The 23427-nt window shown below is 36.0% G+C and overlaps 1 protein-coding gene across 1 annotated transcript in view; it reads right to left on the bottom strand.

Annotated features, from left to right (window-relative positions):
- KCNH7 (potassium voltage-gated channel subfamily H member 7) overlaps positions 1 to 23427 on the bottom strand; it is a 141312-nt gene that overhangs the window by 103617 nt on the left and 14268 nt on the right. Inside the window, exon 3 of the mRNA XM_049615587.1 lies at positions 15818 to 16032. Coding sequence (XP_049471544.1) covers positions 15818 to 16032 — 215 coding nt within the window. The remainder of the gene's footprint in view (positions 1 to 15817; positions 16033 to 23427) is intronic.

The raw sequence follows: 23427 nt of genomic DNA, 5'->3' as shown, positions 1-23427 counted from the left end.
AATTTATTCTGAATAACAATGAATGCTCCTTCATCAGGAGAAGACTGTTTTACTGAGCCCAGAACTCCTCCTGAAAGGGAAATGATAATGGCAGGGGGTTGAGTGATACCTGAGGAAGGTAGTGTGGCAGGGAGTTTGGAAGGATACAGACATAACCAGAAGGACTGCTTCTTAAAAATAGCTTTTCTTGGGCTCGTCATCCCTTCATCTCCCTCCCTGGCCTTTCCATCAATAAAAGATTCATTTGAGTTAATGAGTTTCTCCTGCAAGATGCAAATACATCCCAGTGAGACCAAAACTCCCGGTTTTTCAAATAGCTTTTTATATGAAATACTCCAATCAAATTAGCAAAATTCAGAAAACATGGATTTTTATTATAATGAGAAGAACTGGGGGAATTTATTTTTAACCGATATTGTATATTACTATAAAACACTTGGGTAGTCTATTGGATAGTCATCCAGGATACAGAGGGAGTATTTTGGAGTGGAATATAGACCAGAAACAATGTTCTACCTAACAGAGTAAGAAGTTATTAGGTGCAAGGGGGTCAAGGAAGAGGAGGCAGGAAATAGGAGGGCAATTCAGAAATGGAAGCTATGTCACCATACTCTACCTACACTGGCTTCTGGGGCTTTGCTTCACTTATTTCACTGGCTTGGAAACCTCTGTGTGAATGTTTGTATGTACTGTGTGTCCTCACTGCTTATGTCTCTAGCTGCTTCTGTCCACCTTCTCCCTTCATATTTCAGTGGAGGCACTGCTGCCTCTTACTCCTCCACACTAGGTTAGATGAGAGGCCTTTCTCAGGTCACGCTGAACTCCACAGTATGATTTTTATCATACTTTTTAATGGTTTCTGTTAATCTTTCAATCTTTGTCTGCAAACCTAGATGGTGGGGATGTGTTACCATTGTAACCAGACTTTCAACACAGCAGCCTGTTCAAGAGTAGATACTCGGTACATACCTGAAGAATTAGAGAACTGTTTGCCATTTTGCCTTAGGGCCTGCCACTAAACATTTAGTGAGTGCCTACAACAAGGAAGAGATAGATCATCCTTACTCAGATCCTAATTACGAATTCAAGGCAGAAGGATCAAACAATGTAGCTATGAACACTGGCAGTATTAAGGGATGGGGGCTGGAATTTGAATCCTGGTGACATTCTTTTATCTCCATTTGGAAGCTAATGGTATCAGAGTCTCTACCTCTTACAGGTCAGCCCAGGTTAGTCCTGTCCAAATTGCTCTATCCAGTCCAATGTCTCCCTATCATTCCTGGCTCTTTTCCCATTGGTTAACAGGAGGTAACAGGAGAGGACAAGGGGGAGTAGAATTAATTTTCATATGTCTTATTTGACCCTCCTGACACTTAGAGGAACTTAAAAATGTTAAATGAATGGATATATGAGCTCCTTATTTCTTATTGCCAAAGTATTATCAGAAATTAGAATCTTCTTTTATGAGTGCCAACAATACACTATATGAAATAGCATTTTATTGAGCCTGACTACCAGTTGATGAATGAGCCCTGTGTTAGGTCTTTAGGGGCATATTTTAAAAAGGTGTTATAATCCTATTGTTCAAGGCATAGTTAGAAAGATGAAAAAAGTCATTATGAAGTCACACATACACACAAATAATTATCATCTCTCTCCCTCTATCATCTATCAATTATGTATGTATGTATGTATGTATGTATGTATGTATGTGTGTATCTATCTATCCATCCATCTATCATCTATCTACCAAGATATATAAAACAGCCTGAAAATAAATTGTTTAGTTTTATGAAAATAGACCAAGTGAAGTGCCTTAGAGTTTAAGGATAGGAGAGATCAACGCAAGCTGTGAAGGCTGACATATTCACCTGGAGACGCTATGGATTTCAGAAATGGGTAGGACTTGATATATAGAGAAGAGGATGACAATGTTGCAAGTGTAGGAATCCTGCCAGCAGCCCTCCAGGTCTCGTAAGTAGAAAAAATGGAGACTCAAGGAGACTCTTTGCTCAGAACAGACAGTATGTGTTGGTGAGGAGTAAGAACACAAGTGGCAAGAAAGGAGAAAGCATACGCGGTATGAGGGTGCTTTGAGGAGAGAAAATATTCAAATGTCTTCTGCAGTGTGTGTGTGTGTGTGTGTGTGTGTGTGTGTGCGCGCGTGCACGCACGTTTTCCAGAAAGATGAGAGGAGTCAATTCCAAAGGATATACTGAAGTGAGTCGATGTGGGTGATAGTGCAAAAAAGGAATTGCCTCATTAAAATACCAAAGTTTTCTCTCTGAGTCAGTGTTGGGAACAACTGTTTTAAACAATGCCAGTACTTTTAAATAGCTACATTAAACTCATTGTTTGAAGCAGAATCAAGACGCGCAGGCAGGTCACTCAAGTGAAGCATTAAGCCAAAGCAAGAAAAGAGAATGATATTATTGATGTCTGTTGCTTTCCGCAGCTACAGAAACTCGGGGAGTTGAAAATGTTCCAGAAGCAGGTTCTCCTAACCTTCACAGATTAATCAGGAATCTTTCCTTCCTCTACTGGATAACTACACCAAAAATAAATGTTTCCCTATAAACTTCAAAGTCTATTCTTAATGTTTTCTGGAACACAAAGTGAATGTCAAGTGCCCAGTGAATATAATTATATCCCAACTATTAGCAGGTTAATTTTCATATGTTGCAACTGAAAATTCGTGGAACTGTTATGTACCAGTAACTGTGTTCTGGGTTTTCCTTCAAGGGTTGAGGATAGGAAAGGACTCTTACTAATAAGGAATTAACTCTTCATAAGCTATGGACATAAAAATAGCATGCAGAACAAAAAACAAGGTATATTCCTCATTTTAATACATTCTCAAATTCCACTCTTGACTCATAAATTTTAAAATAGCTAATTTGATATTCTATATGGGTAGGAAACAGAGATGTACATGTTAAAACATAGAATATATTTTTAGGGGCGCCTGGGTGGCTCAGTCAGTTAAGCATCTGACTCTTGATTTCTGCTCAGGTCATGAACTCACTGTTCATGAGTTTGAGCCCAGCATTGGGCTCTGTGCTGAAAGAACTGAGCCTGCTTGGGATTCTCTTTCTCTCCCTTTCTCTCTTCCCCTCCCCTGCTCTCTCTCTCAAAATAAGTAAATAAACTTAAAAAAATAGAATATATTTTTTAAAGTCTTACCTTAATTTTATAATTAAAATCAATAATTATAAAATTTTACATTGTAACCTCTTCAAATACTGTGGACAAGGAGCCATACTGGTTAAATCAAGTTTTAAGCTATTTCCCCTACCCACAAGGCACCTGTTTCTCATATATTTCTGTATATTGCTTTGTGGTCTTTTGATATTAGATTTTAATTTTAAGTATAGTGGAAGAGGGATTCTGGAATGTCAAATTACTGCTCTTGACCTCATTTGGGAATCCTATTTTTCAATGATAACACTAATTTCTTAAGGAACAGAAGTTCTCTGTTTTCTTTGTTGCCTTTTTAAAGTTCTTGTATATTGTGTTTCTTCCTGACGATATCAATTCTACATTTGAAACTGCTGGCACAAAAGTAGCAACAGATTTTTTTTCCCCGAGAGTATTCTCAGAACAAATGAGTAATAACAGTCTAAATTTTAGTGACTGTGTTTAAAAAAAATTGTTTGCTTTCCCACATAGTTAATTTTCTGTCTTATTCTTGAGACAGGTAGTAGAATACTCATCTTCAAAAAAGTAGTCTGTTTGATTACTTGGTTTTAACTAGTTATGAAGACTCACATTCAGTGGTGCCTACGCTACTTGAACAATTTACCCTGTAAAGAAGAGGGTTGGAGTTAGAAGTTGGACTAGGAGGCTGATTAGATTCTGGGATCCTGCCAGTTTAGTGGAAAGGAGAGTATACAGGAATCAAAATGGTCCTGCTCTCAAGTGGGCATGTCAAGTGGAAAAAATCCTGGACTCCAAGTCCAGAAATGAAGGTACGAGTCTTGGGTATTCAGTTAACAATTTGTGGGACTCTGGATAATTCACTTATCTCAAAATTCTCTATAAAAATAAACTCTTGACTAGAATCAATGAAAAAGTCAGAGATTGCGATAAAAGAAACCACAAAGTAAATAGTAGACTAGAGCAAAGTTTAGTGTCTGACCCTTTCAAATTCCTCAAAACATATACACACATATGAAACCTTAAGAGAAAGTCAATATATAAAGCCACTTGGAATGAAGTGGATCTGACCAACCTGGCCATAATGTGGGGGTCCCAGAGGTCCTTCCCTTTGGTCCCATCCTGCTTCTTGGCACCTATTACCCTACGGAGCACAAGTTACAAAACTATTGGAACAATTATATTTTGTAAAGGAGATTTCCTCCAAAATAGCACTAGAGTATTTCTCTATATTACGTTATTTTGTCTTTACTGCTAAAGCAAAAACATGGTGAAGAAATCAGAAAGACTGCCACTGTCACGATGTACCCCAATCCAGTCATTCAACATGTAATAATGTTTTTATTGGCAGTTTGATATGCTAGACAATATTGCTGCCTGGAAATAGGAACTAAAAAAACCTATGTCTCTGGTATCTTCCCTGAACTTAAAAAAAGGGGACGGTTTCAAGATTCAGGATAGAACAAAACTGTCTCGTTGAAGGCAAGATTCCTTCAACTTCCCTCTGTAAAGATTGTTTTCCCCTCTGATTCTAAAGGACTAATTTGGTTCCCAAATGCAGAAAATTTTGAGGAAATCTATGTAAGAAGCATATTCAAAATCTTAAAGTGACTAATGAGAAGTCTAGGCAGAGGGGTTATTTTAATTCATCATATAAATAATATAAAATAGTTCTAAAATGTAAAAATATGGTAATGATTTCTCTTTTTAATATCCAGAAAGTTAATGCCTTAATTTTTACCCACTTTCAAGTAATAAGTTGTATAGAGTAGACAGTAATACTTGTTCTTTGGGAAATACTTCTTCTTTTTTCCAGTTAGCTTTATACTGAAATCTCATGGTTGCAGTTTGCTGTCCATTTACTGGACATTCATTCATTAGGATTTATTCATTCATTTTTGTAGAAGGAAATATAGGAAAAGGAGGGGAGGAAGCTGTCTTCATCTGAGACACAAAGTGGGCTGTTAGGATCTGATGATGGTAGAAAAATTGCAAGGGCACACGAGGTAACGTAACAGTTTTGGAAGTAATTCAGGTGCCTGCAGGTAGGAAAATTTAGGGGCCTGAAATCACTATTCTCCAATACCAGCCCATGAATAATGGATATAGCTATGGGCATAATTTACAAATGACAGTTTATCACTTGGAACAGGATTGCATAGCTCAACCGACAGGTGCCAGTCAACTAAGAAATAGTATTAGGATATTTCTCTCAGTACATCTTTTCTTCACTCAGTTTCACCTAACACTGTTGCCATGACCTGAAAATCAAGACTGTGTTCCTAGGAATAGTATGGAGATTTGTCAGCTTGATTCTTCACTTCAAATGTAAGAAGGATCAATAGGCACCAGGAGCTAGCTGCAGACCATTTTTAAATATTTTCTGCTCCATCTGGAAAGGAGAACTGAGACACCAGAATGACATAGAAGTGCCAAGGAACTGTGGAAAATGGCATGTTTATGTGACCTGGTTCACCTCATATCACAGGCCACCTCATCCCTTCCCCACCATTAAAGTGATATTGTGATACCACCAACCTCCGGATATCGGAAAGAGGGGCAGAAAAAGCAAGTTCTCTATTCCCAACAATATGGCCACTAAAACACAGCAGGTCAGCCTCAACTATGGCCGCCTCAGAAGAAAGACACTTGTTAAATCTCTCCTTCATGATCCTGCACTGCACATTTTTTTCCATTTCTAAGTGATTCTAAATAGTAGGCTTCAAAATACAGTTATATTTGAAACAGCTGTATTTAAAACAGAAAAAGGAATAGAGATGGGATTTTCTCCAGCTCCTCTAAGCTGAATTCTATATAGGCGGACTTCATTAAAATAAGGAAGAAAAATGTAGTACTTAACATGTACTACCTTCTTCCCATCTCTATTGTCTCGTGCCGATCCCAACCTTGTTTCTTTTAAAAGTTTTAAGATTTCTATCACATCCACGTTTAAGTTGAACTACAGTGCTCATAGTTAGCCACGAAAAAGCCTTTTGTCTGGGCTGGTATTTCCTAGAGAATCTCCCCTTAAATATGAATTCCTCAGAATATCAATACATGTATTATATATAAACAGACATTAGAAATGGTTTCTGACGGGGCATCTGGCCAGCTCAGTCAGTTGAGCATATGACTCATGATCTCATGCTTGTAAGATGGAGTCCCATGTTGAGTGCAGAGTTATTTAAAAATAAAATCTTAAAAAAAATAAAAGCAAAAAATAAAATAAAATAAAAAAATAAAAATTGGTAAAAAGATGAAACATTGAGCCAAGCAAATATCCATCAAGCAAATAGTCATCAAAAATATTGAGTAAAAGTTGTACAGATTTCTGTAAATTAGGACTTCTGAAAACTTCTAATGTGCTAATTTGCTATGGTAATCCCCGGTGGGGGGGGGAGATGGCAGTGGTGTTATTTGAATAAGAAAAGTTTTCTGCTAGGAAATGTTTGTGAGACCAGTGTTCTGAAGACACTTTGGAGCACTCCAGCCTATGTTCTCTAGAAAAATGTTCTTAAATGGAGATTGTTTCTTAGAGGGTTGTCCAGTAAGTGAAAATGGCAATAGTTTCTCTTGGACTCAGTAGTTTGCCTATGAAAGTAAGTCTGTTTCTCCAATATGAATTGCATAAGTAAGAATTAATATGTTTTTATCTCATTCAGAAATCTACAGAAAGAGATACACCTACAATAACAATAAAGAAAGATAAAACCTAGCTTTCTACTTGGGTTTTCCTTTTAGTTTTTTTAGCTGCATAATGAAAGGATTAAGCTACATCCATATTTCCCAAATTTGTCTCATCTTAAAAATGTGAAAGTAGAGGTTGCAAATGGAATGGAGATTGCTAAAAATCAGAATCCTTGGACTCCACTGAACTTTATCGATTTTCCAGGGAGTGTATGTGTGTTGGGGATGGATGGGAGAAAGAGAGAAGTGTTCCAGATGATTCCATTGATCAGGAAGTTTTGAAAAAAACCTAGGGAAGATGCTAAGTTTCTTTGAATATTAAAATTCTATGAAGATTAACTGCTTTTTAATGAACTCTTTTAAAGCAATTGAGTTTTAGAGGGTTTATTATCTAACTACACAGTTTCCATTATAAATGTGATTTCCACAATATAGAGAACTAGGGCTAGAGGGGATAATATATTACCCAGGATATCACCATCCAGAAAATCAATGGGATATTTTATTTTATTTTATTTTATTTTATTTTACTGTATTATTTGGGATTTCCTTTTGAATAAGATTCCATGGTTGAATTAATTTCTTAACTCTAGGGACAGTTCACAGCTACTTAACATTACAAGACCTTGTGCTGCCTGGTATGAGACAATGGCATGTCTGCTCTGGAATTTCCATAGCTGATAAAAATCCTTTGCCTGATTCTCATCCTGTGAAACATGAAAAATTTACTCCTTCTGCCTACTCTCATTAGACAACCCACTTTGAACTAAGTTTGTCCCAGCCCCTAGGCTATGAGGGCAAATGAGCAAAGAAACTCTCCTTTCAAAACTTCCTTTCTGTCTCTGGGTCTGACGTTAACCCAAGGCTCACACAAACTGGGGGGATTAAAAACGAAACTTCTTGGCAACAGATATCCACAATCTTTCTGTGTCTCTGTTGCCGTAGCAACCAGGCTATCACTATGTATGCTGAGCCAAATTATTTTTACCTGTCTTTTGTGACCACGGGTATTTTGCTTCTTTTCTTCAAGCATCTATTTTCAACATGTTTTTTTTGGCTGACAAAACTTTTAAAGAAGGTGATATTTTTTCCTTCCTTCATTTAAAAATATATGATGAATGTACAAAACCAAATAGGTGTTTTATTTATTTATTTTTTAAAGCAATCATACCTAAATGCTTGCTCTACAAGCTTTGGCTCTTAGTTGCCATTAGGGCTTCATATGGTTGCTGTGCTTCCTCATCTAGAGTATGGAGAAGTATGACTTTTGAACTAATTAGGCGTTTTAAACCGAAATAAACTGTATTTTAATGTAGAACATGTCAGCAAATAATGATCAGTTTTGATATGCATATAGTATATTATAAAAAGAGATAAAAAATTAATGTTGCTTTTTAAAAATCACACATTTCCCTTTTCAAAATTATGAACATCTTTATTTTAAAGCAAAAAACATGCTTTTAGTAGTCAATGGCTACTTAAGTGTCTATAGTTACTTTTTATCTTTTTCTCATCATAACTTAGATAGATAGAATATATTTATTTGTCCAGAGAAAACTCAATGACATAATCCCGGATCTCAAAGATCAAAGCTTTGTATTCAGTAAAAGACCCTTGAAGGTAAAGACCTTGACTTACATATTTTTGTATCACTACTGTACATAAAACTTTGACTTACAGCTGGTAAGCACTCACTAATATGAAATCCATAATTATCCTGATGAATGTGCTTTATTTTTACTTGCAGATCCACAAATACTGTTTTTCATTTCAATTTGCATGTATAGACATAGATCAAACCCAGGATAATGGGAAAACACTAGATGAAGATTTCTGTTTTGCTGAGCCAAGTTTGATAGTATTCTATAAATAACAGTAAGATAATGAATGCAAAACCAACGTCATATTAAATTGGAAGTGTTCAGAGGCAATTTTGGACTCCTGCATTACATTTCAAATTTAATTTGGAATTTTGTGATTATTACTATTTCTGGCAGTTCAAGATGATCTGTACAGTTTTATTGAGGTTTGCATGATTTTATATTAGTTTAGGCAAGAAATGAAGTTTATGAAAACATTTAAAACATACTGTAGAAGTACTATGACTTTTGTTTTTTGTAATTTCATGAGTGAAGAATCAATAAGGCTTTATAAAAATAACTGTTGAATTTAGACTTTTTAATTAAATGTAATTTTTGATTCATGACCATGATATTATGGTTTATAATAAGAAACACGAATTTGGTCTTTCTCCCTGTTCCTAGCACAGAGCTCTAAAACCCTTGACTTTCCTAAGTGAAGAGAATGACAAATGTGATTTTGTTATGTTAATGAGGTGACTCTGGAAAGCCCCTAGGTCACCTTAGGTCACCTGCAGATGGGGGGCTGGTCACCAGAAGATCCAAAGGTGTGATTAAAGTTGGAATTTTCAGTCCCAGCCCCTACCTCTGGGGGGAGGTGGGGTGAAAATGGGTTGGAGGTTGAATCTATAGCCAATAGTCAATGAGTTAATCAGTCATGCCTATGTAATAAAGCCTCTATAAACACCCAGAAGGATGGAGTTTGGAGAGCTTCCAGGTTCCATGTACCATGGAGGTACAGGGAGAGTGGTGGGCCAGGAGAGGGCCTGGAAGCTCTCCACCCCTTTCTTCATACCTCACTCTTATGCATCTCTTCCACCTGGTGGTTCTGAGTTATATCCTCCTATAATAAACTGGTAAACTTAAGTAAGTGTTTCTCTAAGTTCCATAGCTGCTCTAACAAATAGTCAAGCCCAAGGAGCAGGTCATGGGAACCTCCAATCTGTAGCCAGTCATGGAGGCACAGGTGACAACCTGGACTTGAGGTTGGCATGGTGGGTTTGTAGGGGGGAGGGGGAGTTTTGTGACACTGGGAATCTGTTGCTATCCCCGCAGGTAGACCGTGTCATAATTGAGCTGAATTGTAGGACATCTAGCTGGTGTCAGAATCTGAACTGGAGTTAGACTAATAACGGCATTATTAATGAAAACTATTGCTACATAGAAAACCACTTTTAATTTGCAGTGGTGTCAGAAACATATTTTTTAATACTGTCACTGAAGAAAGTTGAGGATTAAATTTATCCAGTATGAGGGAAACTACAGCAAGTGTTAAGAAGTTTTGTACTGTTAAGGCTGAGATGATAAATGAGTATTTTTGCTTTACTGAAGCTAACTGATACACAATTATATGCATTTATGATTTTAAACATTCACTAATAAAATCAACACTATCTCTCTATTATAAACCAATCTCCATTTCTAAACAAGTCTGGAATTACAAGTATTGTTTAGGGTTTCTGTCAAAAGTAAATATAAGTTGAGAGTCACTGAAAAACACGAAGAGATAATGAGCATATTCGCGATGGACAAAATTCAATGGCAAACATAAAGCCATAATCTCTAAGCTCCACTTTATGTCAGTAATCTCTGTGTAATTTTCCTTTTCCTGAGCGGCATGCTACCAACAAAAGCCAAACTCTTTTATCCTAATCTAAAAGTAGCATAAGCAAAATGGGATATAAACTTACACAAAAGATAATGCTGAAATGAAGCTCTCCTGTTAAGGATTGTTTTCTTTTGCTTTTTGAAGACTTTCAGGAGTTCTGGAGAAAATCTACCATATTCTCTTTCCTATTTCTGTAGACTCACTTTTCCGGTAAATTGCTATTAAACTTTCATATTAACATTTTGATGAAATGGCCAAATGTTAGGGGTGTATCCAAATGGCATCCTAAATTCTGAGTGGATCTAGGAGGGAAACAGAATCATAGAGAGGGGGTACTTTAGAGTACTTCAAGTTTGGAGTCATATGACCTCAGTTTGAAGGCTACTTCCATCATTTCCCATGTGACCTGAGCAAGTTGTTTCCTTTCTCCAAGCTTGATTCCTTTTCTATGAAATGGAGATGATAATAATAGTACCAAGTCACAGGAAGGACTGTTATGTGGATTCAAATTGACAATCCATTAAACCACTTAGCATAGAGCCTGGCGCATAGTGAGTGCTCAATCAATGTCAGCTATTATTAAATCTATCATAATTCTATTTTCATGCCAACAATACACTTAAATGAATCCTAAATAATGGGAATCTATTCTGGCTTTAGAGTTCTATGTGGATTTCACGACTATATGGGCTTTTAAACATTCAGAGATTTTTTTCTTGTGACCTAAGTCTCTAATTAGTCCTAAAATTATTTTCTTGAGTAGTCTCTTTTAGTTAAGCCATGGAAAAATTATACTTGTGGACCAGCAGCAATTCTTTTCCCCGTCATCTTTTCCCCAAATTAAAATCTCCTGGTTCATTTAGGGCCTTTCATATGTCTTATTTTTCTGGTTATCACAATATGAATGTCTACTAAATTCATCAGACATGCCTCCTAAGTAATAATGCAATAAGTTGTAGAATTATTTGGTCATAATTTGGCTAGTATTGAGTCAAAAGGAAATGTAAACTACTTTTAGTTCATAATATATTCTTGTAGCATTTATTACATTAGCACCGTAAAAAATGCTATCATTATATATTGTTATATAGTGTTTTTCTGAGTAGTTTATAACCCCTAGTACTATTAGTGCTAGTTTTCTACTTCTGTGTCTCTAGTGCCTATCTGGCACATAATGCATATTTAGTGTGTGTGTGTTTGTGTGTGTGTGTGTGTGTGTGTGTGTGTGTGAAAGAGAGAGACACTGATGTTTAACCTGAATCCCATCTTCGTCTTTGCAATGGGCCACTTATTTTGTTTTCCTTCTTTAGAGCCTCCCCTCCCCCACTGCATTGTTTTGATGTGGTCATTGGTCAAGGGGCTATACTTCTACAAGGATGAGCACAGGACCCATAGTGGCCAATAGAATTCCACTTTCTCAGGCATAAAATGGACACCAGAGGAGAGAAGGCCCTTCTTATCAGATTACCAACTGTGAGTATTATGTGAGTCAAGAGAGTCTGAGGTTCTTGCTTCTATCAGATATGGAGAAAGGTCAATATAGAAGAAAGTATGGCTGAGAGGGAAAGAATGTCATCAACTCTTTAAACAATGAATGCAGCAGCCACGGCCCAAAGCAGGTCTGTCCTTGCACTTTTTGGTTATGTGACCCAATAAATTCCCCCTCCTCCTTTCATATTCCACCTAAGGTGTTCCAGTAGGCTTCTTTTATATTCTGTTATGGCACTGACTGACTGATAAAGTCTCGTGTGACCAAAAAAGATTTGGAACCCATAGTGCCTTTTTCTTAAATCTTCCTGATATTCTTATGCATATCCAGGGAGAGTGATCTACTACCAAATTGGTAAAAGCTGAACATGACAACATATAATATATTTTATCCTAAAATTAGCATAACATTTGAAGTAGAAGTAGAACTAGCCTCAGGAATAATGAAATCATCCAAGAGTGCAAAAGTTTGGTTTCCTTTTATTTAAAAGGGGGCAGATATAGCAAAGGATTTTATCCTCAAATGAGAACCACAATTACATGGTAAAAGCAGATCTTTATTTTTCACTCACCCAACTTTTATTCCAATCCATTGTCCTCTCTCCACTACTCCACTGCTATTTGGTAGGAATTAGCCAAGTAAGGCCCTGTCTCCTGAGGACGGACCCGACTACACATCAGCCTGTACCAGCTAGACTGCGGTTAAAAAAAAATCCACTTCTTCTGAGTTAATTTCTATTTTCTCCAATTAACAGAGAAGGTCATATAGAATATCAAATAAAGAGATGATGCATTCTAGAAGCATGCCTTATGAGACCAGCTAATGAAAGGGGTCTCTGGACCAGAAACAAGAGTCAGATTTAGAATATTGCCTGAAGGGAGAATTTGGAAGGCAAGCATTTGTTTTGGGGATTGTTGACCAAAAGATGTACTCTTGCTTAATTATCTCCAATGCCTTCAGTGGTTCATTTCCAAATCTTTTAAGAGTCTTCTTATATGTTGTATATATCACGCTAGGCACTAAAAATACAAATACCTCATGTTTCATTCCTTCGCTGGTACTCACAGTTCCACAACTATGTCCTATTCCAGATTCTAATTCCTCGCCTTGAAACTTCTCAAGCTTCAAAATTTCTCTAAGAGTTTATATTCCCCAACCACTATCCCAAACTTCCAATATAGGTACTGTTTCCTCTTTCAGTACGTTTTGCACTCTGTTGTTTACCTACAGTGTAATCCTTTACACTGCATCCTAATGCCTAGGTATTGTACTTGTCTGTTTCTCTCACACATCTAAGGCACAGTATTTGCTTTTTCACATGAATTCCCAGAACTTACTAGCTCTTAATAAATGCTTGTTGAGTGAATAAACAAACACATGAATGCATACATGCATGCATGAATGAATGAATGAATGACTAACAGCATGGTCTCTACTCTGAAGAAGCTCAGTCTAGCTGGGGAAGAAATAACCATTAGGCTAATTAGCAACTAACCATTGCATAATAGAGATACGATCCAAATATTGACAGAGCATAACATGAGCAGAAATTAATTGTTCCTTTGATTTTGTGCCTTTTTTTTCCTCATGTTTGCTTTATTGTTTGTGCTCAGAGGAATATTTAAAACTCACTGTTGAATTATCTAAGAACAAAACCCTGATATCTTTGAAGGAAGGATTACCATCCAAATCTATAAATGGAATAAAACAAATAAGAACATTAGATAAAGAAAATACTGCTGGCTGCCTACAGAAATGCACTGAGACTATCTCAATAAGGAACATTTCCACACAGGCCTAACAAAGGGAATAGTAAAATTATGACCTAGTTTTTTTTAGTGACTAGAGGACCGTTGTTATATGTTGGGAACATGGAAATTCCAGAGATAGCTATGATGAGGAAGCTTCACAGACATTAAATGAAAAGAGTCCTGCTGTCAAGTGTTTAAACAATTTCCAGAGGCTACGTCTGCAGTAGGAATTTATCAATATGCAATCTCTACCTTGTTTGGTTTGACATGTGGGCTGTTGGCGGGTTTGTTACCGGGAGCTATAGATGACACTAAAAAGAAGAGGGAGCATTCCTACCACCTCTTTTTTTTTAGTTTTTGGTCCCAGCCTTTTTTCAGTTCCTCATCATTTTGGCCAGAACCAGATCCGCTTAAGTGTTCTGTCTTCAGAATGTCCTTCCTATTGCTGTATTTTTCACATTTATTTTAAAGAGTGATAGTTTATAAAACAGGATCTAATTCAAATCTTCTAGCATCCTTAAGATGCACTGTTTTTCATTTGGAGCCCTCTGGAGTCTGTGGTAAGGGTACTATACTGTTTGTATGGAATATGAGAAACTATAGGAAAGAAATGTGGTGTTTCTGTGGGCTTGGGATTACATCCGTGATAAGGAATGAAGACATTTTTTATTTTTATTTATTTATTTAAAAAAAAATTTTTTTTTAATGTTTATTTATTTTTGAGACAGAGAGAGACAGAGCATGAACGGGGGAGGGTCAGAGAGAGAGGGAGACACAGAATCTGAAACAGGCTCCAGGCTCTGAGCAGTCAGCACAGAGCCCGACGTAGGGCTCGAACTCACATACCTTGAGATCGTGACCTGAGCCCGAGTCGGACGCTTAACCGACTGAGCCACCCAGGTGCCCAGGAATGAAGACATTTTTTAAATGTTAAAACAAATACTGTGATATTATGAAAGATGAAGGTAAAAATAAGAGAAGAATTTAAAGAGAAAGCATGAGACCTGAAAAGAATGCCAAGCTTTTGAGGTTAGCTGTTGCATTTTACTTTGACTCAAGGCATTTTTGTGAAAAGGTAATGGAGAACCATCTAGAGGGGAAAGTTGCCCCTGTCCCAAGCTCGTGCCCAGCCTAGCCTCTCCCTGGGCCAGGAAAATACCTGTTTCTAAACACCCAGGGACTTTTGTACAGTTCTTTATATCTCTTAATTTCTATGTTATGGAATTATTATAAATAATCATTATAAATTACATATTACAACATAAACATAAAATATATAGTAGCATATGGCATGTAGAATGTCTCATCCCAAACACAGACCACTCAGGACTATTTTGAACTGACTCCTGGTCGTTACATCGCTATTTCAGCTAACACATAAAGGATTATTTACTGACTACAGTATTGCTGGCAGTGATCATCACTACAGAAAAAACTTGATCAATTCAAAATCTTTAAGGCTTGGGACAGAGATTGGGGCCAAGTTTACCTATATATTTGTGACAGTTTTTGAAAAGATGTGCTAAGCAAATATATCAAGTAAAGTGTTTGTAAAAGAACTGTTTACTTGACACAAATTTTAGAGTCACGAATTCCCAGCAATGTAAGTGCATTGTAAGCAAAAGCTAGATGTTGCTTAGGTTGGTATTTTGATATAATAGGTACAAATTATTTTTATCTATTCTTTAAAGCAGGGCTTCTGCTAGACATTACATTTTCACCCTAGTTCAAATTGCAATATTTATTTGAAAACAATAAAATATTGTTCCTATGGAAATGTATTATTTACTCTGACTTTTAATCATTTCGGCTCTTTTCCTCAAGTCAATTGACTTATATCTGAGTCTACTTAGTAGAGGAAGTGAACAAAAGGAGGTCACAGTTAAGACTAACTCCCAGTTAGTCACCTAAAGTTTCAACAGTCACATCCATTATATTAAGAAACTGTGCTTTAATAATGCAAGAGTTGGCAGCAAAACAATAAATGTCCAAACATGATAAATAGCAGGTTAACCACCTCTGCGACAGAGAGAACAACAGTATCAAGCTAGCCCATTTTTGCTTAGTCTTGTAAGAGATACAATCACAGTCTATAGTTTTATTTTAAATCTGTCACATTAAAGGGTTACCCAACATTTCAAGATATATTAGGGTGCAATAAATAGCTTACCTTTTTTGATAGTCGTTTACGGGAAAAATAATGTGCTTTATGGTGCAGAGAAGAACCTTAAACATGGTCAATATTGAGAATAAAATCATATCCCACCTGGGTGACTTTCTCTGTCACGTTGTGTGTTCGATCTTTAACCTTGGGTGCAATAATGGTTTTATCTGAAGAAGGAGGGGATGCATTCTTTTTTTCAGTTTTGACATCTGAAAAATTCAGAGTGAGCTGTGGAATCTTGTTAATGGTGCTGTATTTGTTGAGATTTGAATCTGACGTGGATCCCAGGAGGCTTGACTTGATATGATTAAAAGGCCCTAAAAAAATTGGAAAATATTTGTAAAAGCAGGATCAGGAGAAACAGAAGAAAGAGATGGTCCTGAATGACCCGCTAATGATCCACAGCCAGTGTGACCCTGCTTCGGGAGGGACTAAATGCAGCCAGCTGGTACCTGACCACAGGTTTAGGATCACGGTCTGACACACGGAGCAGCACATGGGTATCGAGGGTAAGATGGGGTCCAAGGCGTGTACCCAGGGGGCAGATGACATCTTTGGCTGTTACCTAACTTCTTTCATTAAGGGCTGGAATAAAAGGAAAACAAAACAAAACAAAACAAAACACAAAAACCAAAAACCTCCACTCCCTATTATTGGCCAAACTGGTTTTTCAAGAATGTCTTTTTATAATCCAGGAATTATTCAAGGAAGAGACTTGCCTGTGGATAAAATCATGTTGGCCAGGAAATTTCTGAACAGGCTGTGTCCCCAGCTCCAATGTGTATTACTTTCTTCTCTGGGCCATGACAAATGACAAGTGACGAACCAGCTGTCATGTGCTTCTACTACCTATGTGAGGTGTTTTACAGAGCTTCTAAGAATTTCAGATAAGAGGGAGAAGGGCAAATGTCTGTGCGTACGTGCGTGTATTCTATTGAAAACTCCAGGATCCTGTGTGAAATTTTTAAAATCTTTCCTTCTTTTCCCCTTTCATTTACATTTAAGACTTTTTTTTTTTTGAGAGAGAGAGAAAGAAAAGCCTCCATAAAAAACCATACCAGAAGAATACTTTGGTGAACATAACTTAACATTGAAGTGACCATAGCTAGGTAATGGCTGGGGTTAGTGGTACCTGGTTATTTATTTATTTATTTATTTATTTATTTATTCATTTATTTTCAAACATGCTATATGTTAGATCCCCAGAACTGATTCATCTTGCAGCTGGAAGTTAGTACCCATTTTCCGACCCTGGTCAATTCCCACATTTCTTTCCCACGAAGACAATTTAGCAAGGTTCCAGGGCTCCTGGTTCCCTTGTCGAGGATAAATACACTGACTAGGTACACCTTGAGGTGAACTTACTGTGTGTTGCTTTTGAAGAGTCAGGAAATGCTCCAGAGTTTCTTGTATAATGGGTAATGCAACTTTTACTAATATAGAGCTCCTAAAAATTGGCATCAGGAAGAATTTTATAGAAAGCCTGAGCCCATGACTGTTACTCAGCCATTATTTTGCTGCCTCAGAGAGTGCTTCAAACACACAGACTGCATGACTGAGCTTGTTAGTCAGCACATTTTGCCTTATGCTACTTTTTCTCCTGTTCAGAATGAAACAAATACATTTTAGGGATCAAAAAGTACTTTATGCAGGGCTGAACACTTGAAAATTAAATTTATAGGTGGTGTATTTTGAACCACAATAACAAATCAACTCAGCTAAAATATAATGCTAGTAAAATAATTGCCATCACCTGGCTGATAGTTAATTTGGAGAGAATTCACATATATTCCTTTACAAAATTTTATTTTTGGTTATTTAAAAATTTGAAATTGTTTTAAGATCATTTTCATCCATACTGCAGACACTGTGCTTCTTGAGGTGCAATTTTATTCACTCCCTAAGTTTTATCCATGATGATGATCAAACCCATCTAGGTGAAAAATGTCATTGAGCAATTTGGGCATTTAGTGCCCAGTATGCTCTCATTTGCATATAGACGCTCACTCTCTTTTCTATTTATAAGATAAGGAGAGAAATAGGAGCCAAAAGTGGCACCAAATTAATCTTGCCTTCAGACAGGTGTCTGATAGAAACCCCATTCTCTAGATCTCTCTATAAGTCTCCATCACAAACCACTGATTTAGTATTGCAACATATCCTAGATAGTGTTCTCTTTTTTGTATCATTGTATAATATTATGGCTATATTCCAGGCCTATATCTTAAAATTTGTAATTTGCGAAATATTCCAGGACTTCCAACATTTTAGATAATGTCTTTTTCTCAACTCTATTGTCATATTTTCACTCATTAGATACTTTTATTGCACACAGGGGTACAGAGAAGAGATTAGAGAAAGTTGAGCTCTGATATATAGTTAAGTTGTGTTTTAAACCCTTATGTCTATCTTTCAACTCTATTTCTGTCATCCTTCTATGTGGTGAATTTCTATAGCTGACTCTCTACGGAGCTGTTTAAAAAAAATCAGGCAAAACCATGGATGATCTATCACATTAGAGGAGACAAACACTGTTAAATATGCTTTGATTGTCCTTGTAACCAGTTTCAATAAACTCCACTGAACTGGCTACACCAATAAGCACGAGGTCTCAACCATGACAGTACTTCATCCTAGGGGCATTTGTTGGGGACATTTTTGTCTGTCACAATGATGAGAGGTGGCTCAATTGAAAAATTGTCCCATATGTCCAGTGGGCATTCCTGTAGGTGAAAGCCTGTTTATAACGATCTGAGCCTTGAACCTGTTTCACATATAAAGAGTACAATGTACTTTTAACATGATTTTAATGTGTTGAACTTTGTAGAGCTACAACTACCATGTAAAGGAAAGAGTTTTACATTGGTTCAGAACTTTACCAAAAGTTGTTCACCATTTTGAAAAATTGTATCACGTGGAGTTACTCTACTTGTGGCATTTGAATTGCCAATACAAAATTTCAGACTTCACGCTATAAGGTTATAGTCTGTGTTTGCAGGTCACGAACAAATATGTAAACAAAGAGATTTGAGTATTTTTTTTGACAGTGTTGGAACTGGATATTAAATTTGCAGAGAATTACAGGAATCACACTGAAGATCATTAATAAAATTTCTTTCAAAAATATTTCATATGATTGTTCTCTATGTATGTAAAATGATACATGATGTAATGAAAAGAAACTGTGTAGTAAGAACTAAACACTAACTGATTTGTCTTGAGATTGCCTGTTGGTTTCCAATCTCACGTTAGTAACTCTTTAGAGATCTGCCACAACTTCATCATAATGTCTCGATTGCCATTTCTTGTTCCAATCCATTTTTTAGTCCCATTGTTTAGGAAAGCATATGGTCTGCAAGGCCTTTTTACAATATTGGATAAAGAATATATGTTCTGACATTTGGTGGGATTTCTTTCTTAAACAGTGCAATTCATTAATATTGATGTTATCACATATGAAATCATGTTGACATTACACTGAGCTGTTAAGGGCCAGCTTACTGGTGAGAACATCATCCTTTTTCATTTTCTCCCCAGTTTATTTTGGGATATTTTTCATAATTCAATTTTTGTTATTTCCTGTTTCTAAAATTCATATATAAATAATTCTGGTCTGTTATTGTTTATTCCAATACTGCTTTTTATTTTGTTATCCACTCATATTCCTGCTCTATCATTTTCTCTAGTACTTATCTGGATGATTTTCTCATGTCTTTAATGCTCTTAAAGCCATTTTCTAAAAATGTCTGCTCATTGCATTATGTCTTCTAGTGTAGTTAGTTATATTTGAGCATTAATACATTGAGAAATGTATCATTTTATTATAAACTGCTTTCCTTGTATTCCTCCTTTACATTACAGTTAAAGAATCATGTTGATCTTTTAGAAATAGGTTAACTTATTTCTAAATGTTGTTACAGGATAGTAAAATGAGTATAAAAAATATTGTTGCAAAACAAGGGGACATTGGGTCTGACAGGGCTGAGAAACCACTGGTCAATATATGTCATATGCAGATTTGCTCTCAGAATATTATAACTTCATTGAGTCCATATTTTAGCTTCTCGTATTTACTGGTGGATAACCCTTCAAACTGTTATTCTATTCTGCTTTTTTTTTTTTTTTTGTAACTTCTTAATAATAGAGATTTAATCTAGGCTTTCTTTTAAATCTATATATTTAAAGAATTCAGCAGAACCTAAAGTGTTACTTAAAATACTTCATGCATGCTACTTAGATAAGACATTTACAATCTATTTCATCCCATAAACAAAGATCATTATGCTTTTTCCACTGATTTTGAAGCAGATATTTATTTGCAGAAGTCTGAGTCTGCAAGCCAATGTGCATTAGCTTAGGTTCCTCTAAAACCTATCTAAATTCTAGTGAAAAAATTTCCCAAGATTTTAATTATGGTAAGTATTCACAGTATTCTCGTTTTCACTAATCGTCAACCTAAGCAGATAGAATATGGGGCCAAAAGGGAATAAGCATCAAGGACTAGAAATCAGAACACAGGGTTTCCTACCTCCTAGGTCTATATTCAGAGAGGCCTTGGTTGAGGATTTAAAGGTGAAAGGCAGCCTCCCTGAGAGTGATCATGAACAGATGGGATTTAGGATTCTAATGAAAGAAAGGAGGATAACCTGAAAAACAAAGTAAATGAATTTAAAAAAAATAAATGGGCAGAAATAAGGGGAAATAATAGCTTCAATAGAAAGGAATGTAAAACTCAAAGGTGCATAAGGAGGAATTGATGTTCTTTAGAGAAACATTTGCAAAATGGATGACCATTCATTTAAACGTTTCTGTATTCTAGAAGGAGACGAAAAACAGGTGACCAAGTAGACTAAACCAACATCTGGATAAAGCTCTAATATATTACAACTGTCTGATTAAATATAAAGTAGGCCATGTTCCAGCTACAAAGAAATAACCTGAATTTAGAGATCAAGCCAGAGGCTAAAGCAACAACTGGGAAGAATTTTAGATTAAAGATGTTTAAAATTTTTATGATAAGGTTATTTGAATTTATCATGAGTTACAAGATGCTAAAAGAGAATATATTCTCTTTTAGAAGTGCTGGAAATATAGCCAAGGACATCTGATAATTTTTAAAAAATGCTGTTTTCTTTTTTAAAGATCATTGCTCTTGAGGATAAAATGGGACACAAGAAAAGGAGAGAAAAAAAAAACGTAAGGTTATCACATCATCAGGTCTTTACACAATATTTCTTGGGGCACTGAGTTTATTTGGCTAAAGTTTAATAAAATGTAAATTGCTGAAGTGACTTAACGTTAGAAAAAAAGCAAATGCAGTGTTTAGTAATTGGATTTTGTAAAAGAACACTGGCAGCCAGTTTAAAACTTAGATAGATAAGAAGTAATCATATTATTTGTAGTCCATAATCATATTACTTCTTTGGGTGTGTAATATATAATTTGCAGAAGAAAACTATCACCATTGAAAATCAGTATGCAAATTCTTAGAAGATCACAAAAACTTGGCCAGTGTAGCTTATAAGAAACAAGCTGTATCAGATCAGTTGATTTCCTTTGTGAGTCTGACAGGTTTTGTGGCTTGGGGAGGTGAAAGCTGTGATCAGTCTTGCAGATAGTTTTGTTTCTGACTCATATGCCAGATTCACACACAAGATGGAAACTGAACACACTATTGTCAGTGGGATGCAGAGTTCCTTGGAATAATAAGCAGGTGGAAGCAATAAAGGGGTAAAGCTATATTAAGGACCTATTTACTAAGTGGGGTAGGGGTGGGTTAATTTTTATGGATGACTTGGAGAGCAGTGTAGGCAGAGAAACCACCACTAAATTTGAGGTGAAGATCAGTTGATGAGTGATTGAGACAGGATTAGGTTCACCTCTCACAACATTAAAGAGATTGTTAACAGCATTTAACGTACATGCACACATAGAAGCAGCAAATGCAATTTATTTGAATTAACTTTTCCAATCCTTGATAATGGGTTACACTTAGATCTCTGAAGTCTTATTTCAAAGATTCATAAATTTCAAGGAAATGTATTAAAGGGAAACAAATTTAATCCTAAGTAAGAAGGTTAAATGGAAATGATTCTGTTTTAGAAGAAAAGACTGAGTACCGATTGCTGTTCTTATAGTATGATATTATATCAAGATTAGACGTAACCAGCTGGAATCTCTGGCCACTCAGGATAGATAAAGGAGGGAAGAAAATTGCATTTCAGCAAGAAGGATTTAGGTTAGCTCTTGGCGTAACAGGCAGTAAAATAGATTTCCCAAGAAAGTTAGAGAATGGGATCCCCCCAAGATAAAGATTCCTCTACCATTTGTGTCAGAAATTTTGCCAACCACCTCGTCTGAGGGGAATAAACCAGATGCTCTTGAGGTCCTTCCAAATGCCTGCCGAAATGATTTATTTTATTCGGTCAAGAAATTATTTTTGGGTGACTTTGATATTTAAGAACTGTAATTATGCATTTGTACACAAAGAAGTATAGAAATTTGTCTTTTATTTTTTAAGTTTTATTTAAATGTGGTTTAGAAACAAAACCAAAAAATTTTAAAAGCGCACTTAATGTATTATTCTATATCTACTTAGCATGTTAATTTTTCAGCGAAAATCTTAAAGAGCCAGATACTTAAGTATTTTTTGATAGTTTCAAAACCAGAGTCTGAACAAATAATGAAGACTTTGGAGGGTACATTTACATTAATTTTTAAATTAAATTTGTGCATTTTAAAATCTAATTTGGGAGTTTGACTTCATAAATATTAATATGGGAAAACTTCCTACAATGGTTTAGAGTTTCCTGATCCCAAATTCTGACTTTGATGATTCATTTTTATTTAAAGACTACTGCTATTAAAAAATTGAGGGTCAAGGAAAAAGGGTTGGGGATTAAATGGATTTATGAGAGAAAAATTAAAAAAATGTGGTTTGAATGACAGCTGTGTGAACTACTAATTTTAAGATAAGCAAGCTCAATTTTCTATTTATTGAGACAAATCAGATTCATTTTTCACTGAATTCAAAAGATCATTGGAAAATTAGTGTCTAATAATTAATTGCTAATTATTAAATGCTAAAGCCAATCATATTTCATACAAGCAAGTTAGCAAGGGGTGTCTGTATTCTGTTTCTTGACATTATATCCTGAATTATACTCAAATCACCATCACAACTGACACTAATTTGTTCCCTTTTAGAAATCACAGTAGATAGGCCAAGGATAGAATAATCATGTGGATGAAATACCATCCCGGTATTGGAGGTCACCTGCATAGACCCTTTTTGAAGTGCTCGCAAAAGAAAATTGGGATGGGAGAAGCTGCCACAATTTCCCTTATTTTCAAATCACCCTGGATTGATGACCAGAAAACAGCTTTAGTGTCTAGTGCTATTAATTCATAAGCATCACCAGCTCTGACTTAATTAGGGAAGCAATTGAGAAATCAATATACAGAACTTCATAGTGATCAGAGTAGCAGTGACATATAGAAGAGGCCAAAACAGTGAATTTTAAATAATGATGGTTACCAGTGGAGACGTGTCCATGCAACATACATGCACCAAATGAGTCATTGTCACCATATGCACACTCACAGCGGCATGCATGGCCTATGTTAAAAGACTAAGTCCAAATGTTTTCAATTTGATGAGAATAATATGATTACTATATTTTGTGATTCCTCGTACCTACTATGATATAGTA

The sequence above is a fragment of the Panthera uncia genome, assembly GCF_023721935.1.
Source record: "Panthera uncia isolate 11264 chromosome C1 unlocalized genomic scaffold, Puncia_PCG_1.0 HiC_scaffold_3, whole genome shotgun sequence".
NCBI lineage: Eukaryota > Metazoa > Chordata > Mammalia > Carnivora > Felidae > Panthera > Panthera uncia.
The sequence above is the reverse complement of the archived record's forward strand: the minus strand, read 5'-3'. Positions and strand labels throughout refer to the sequence as shown.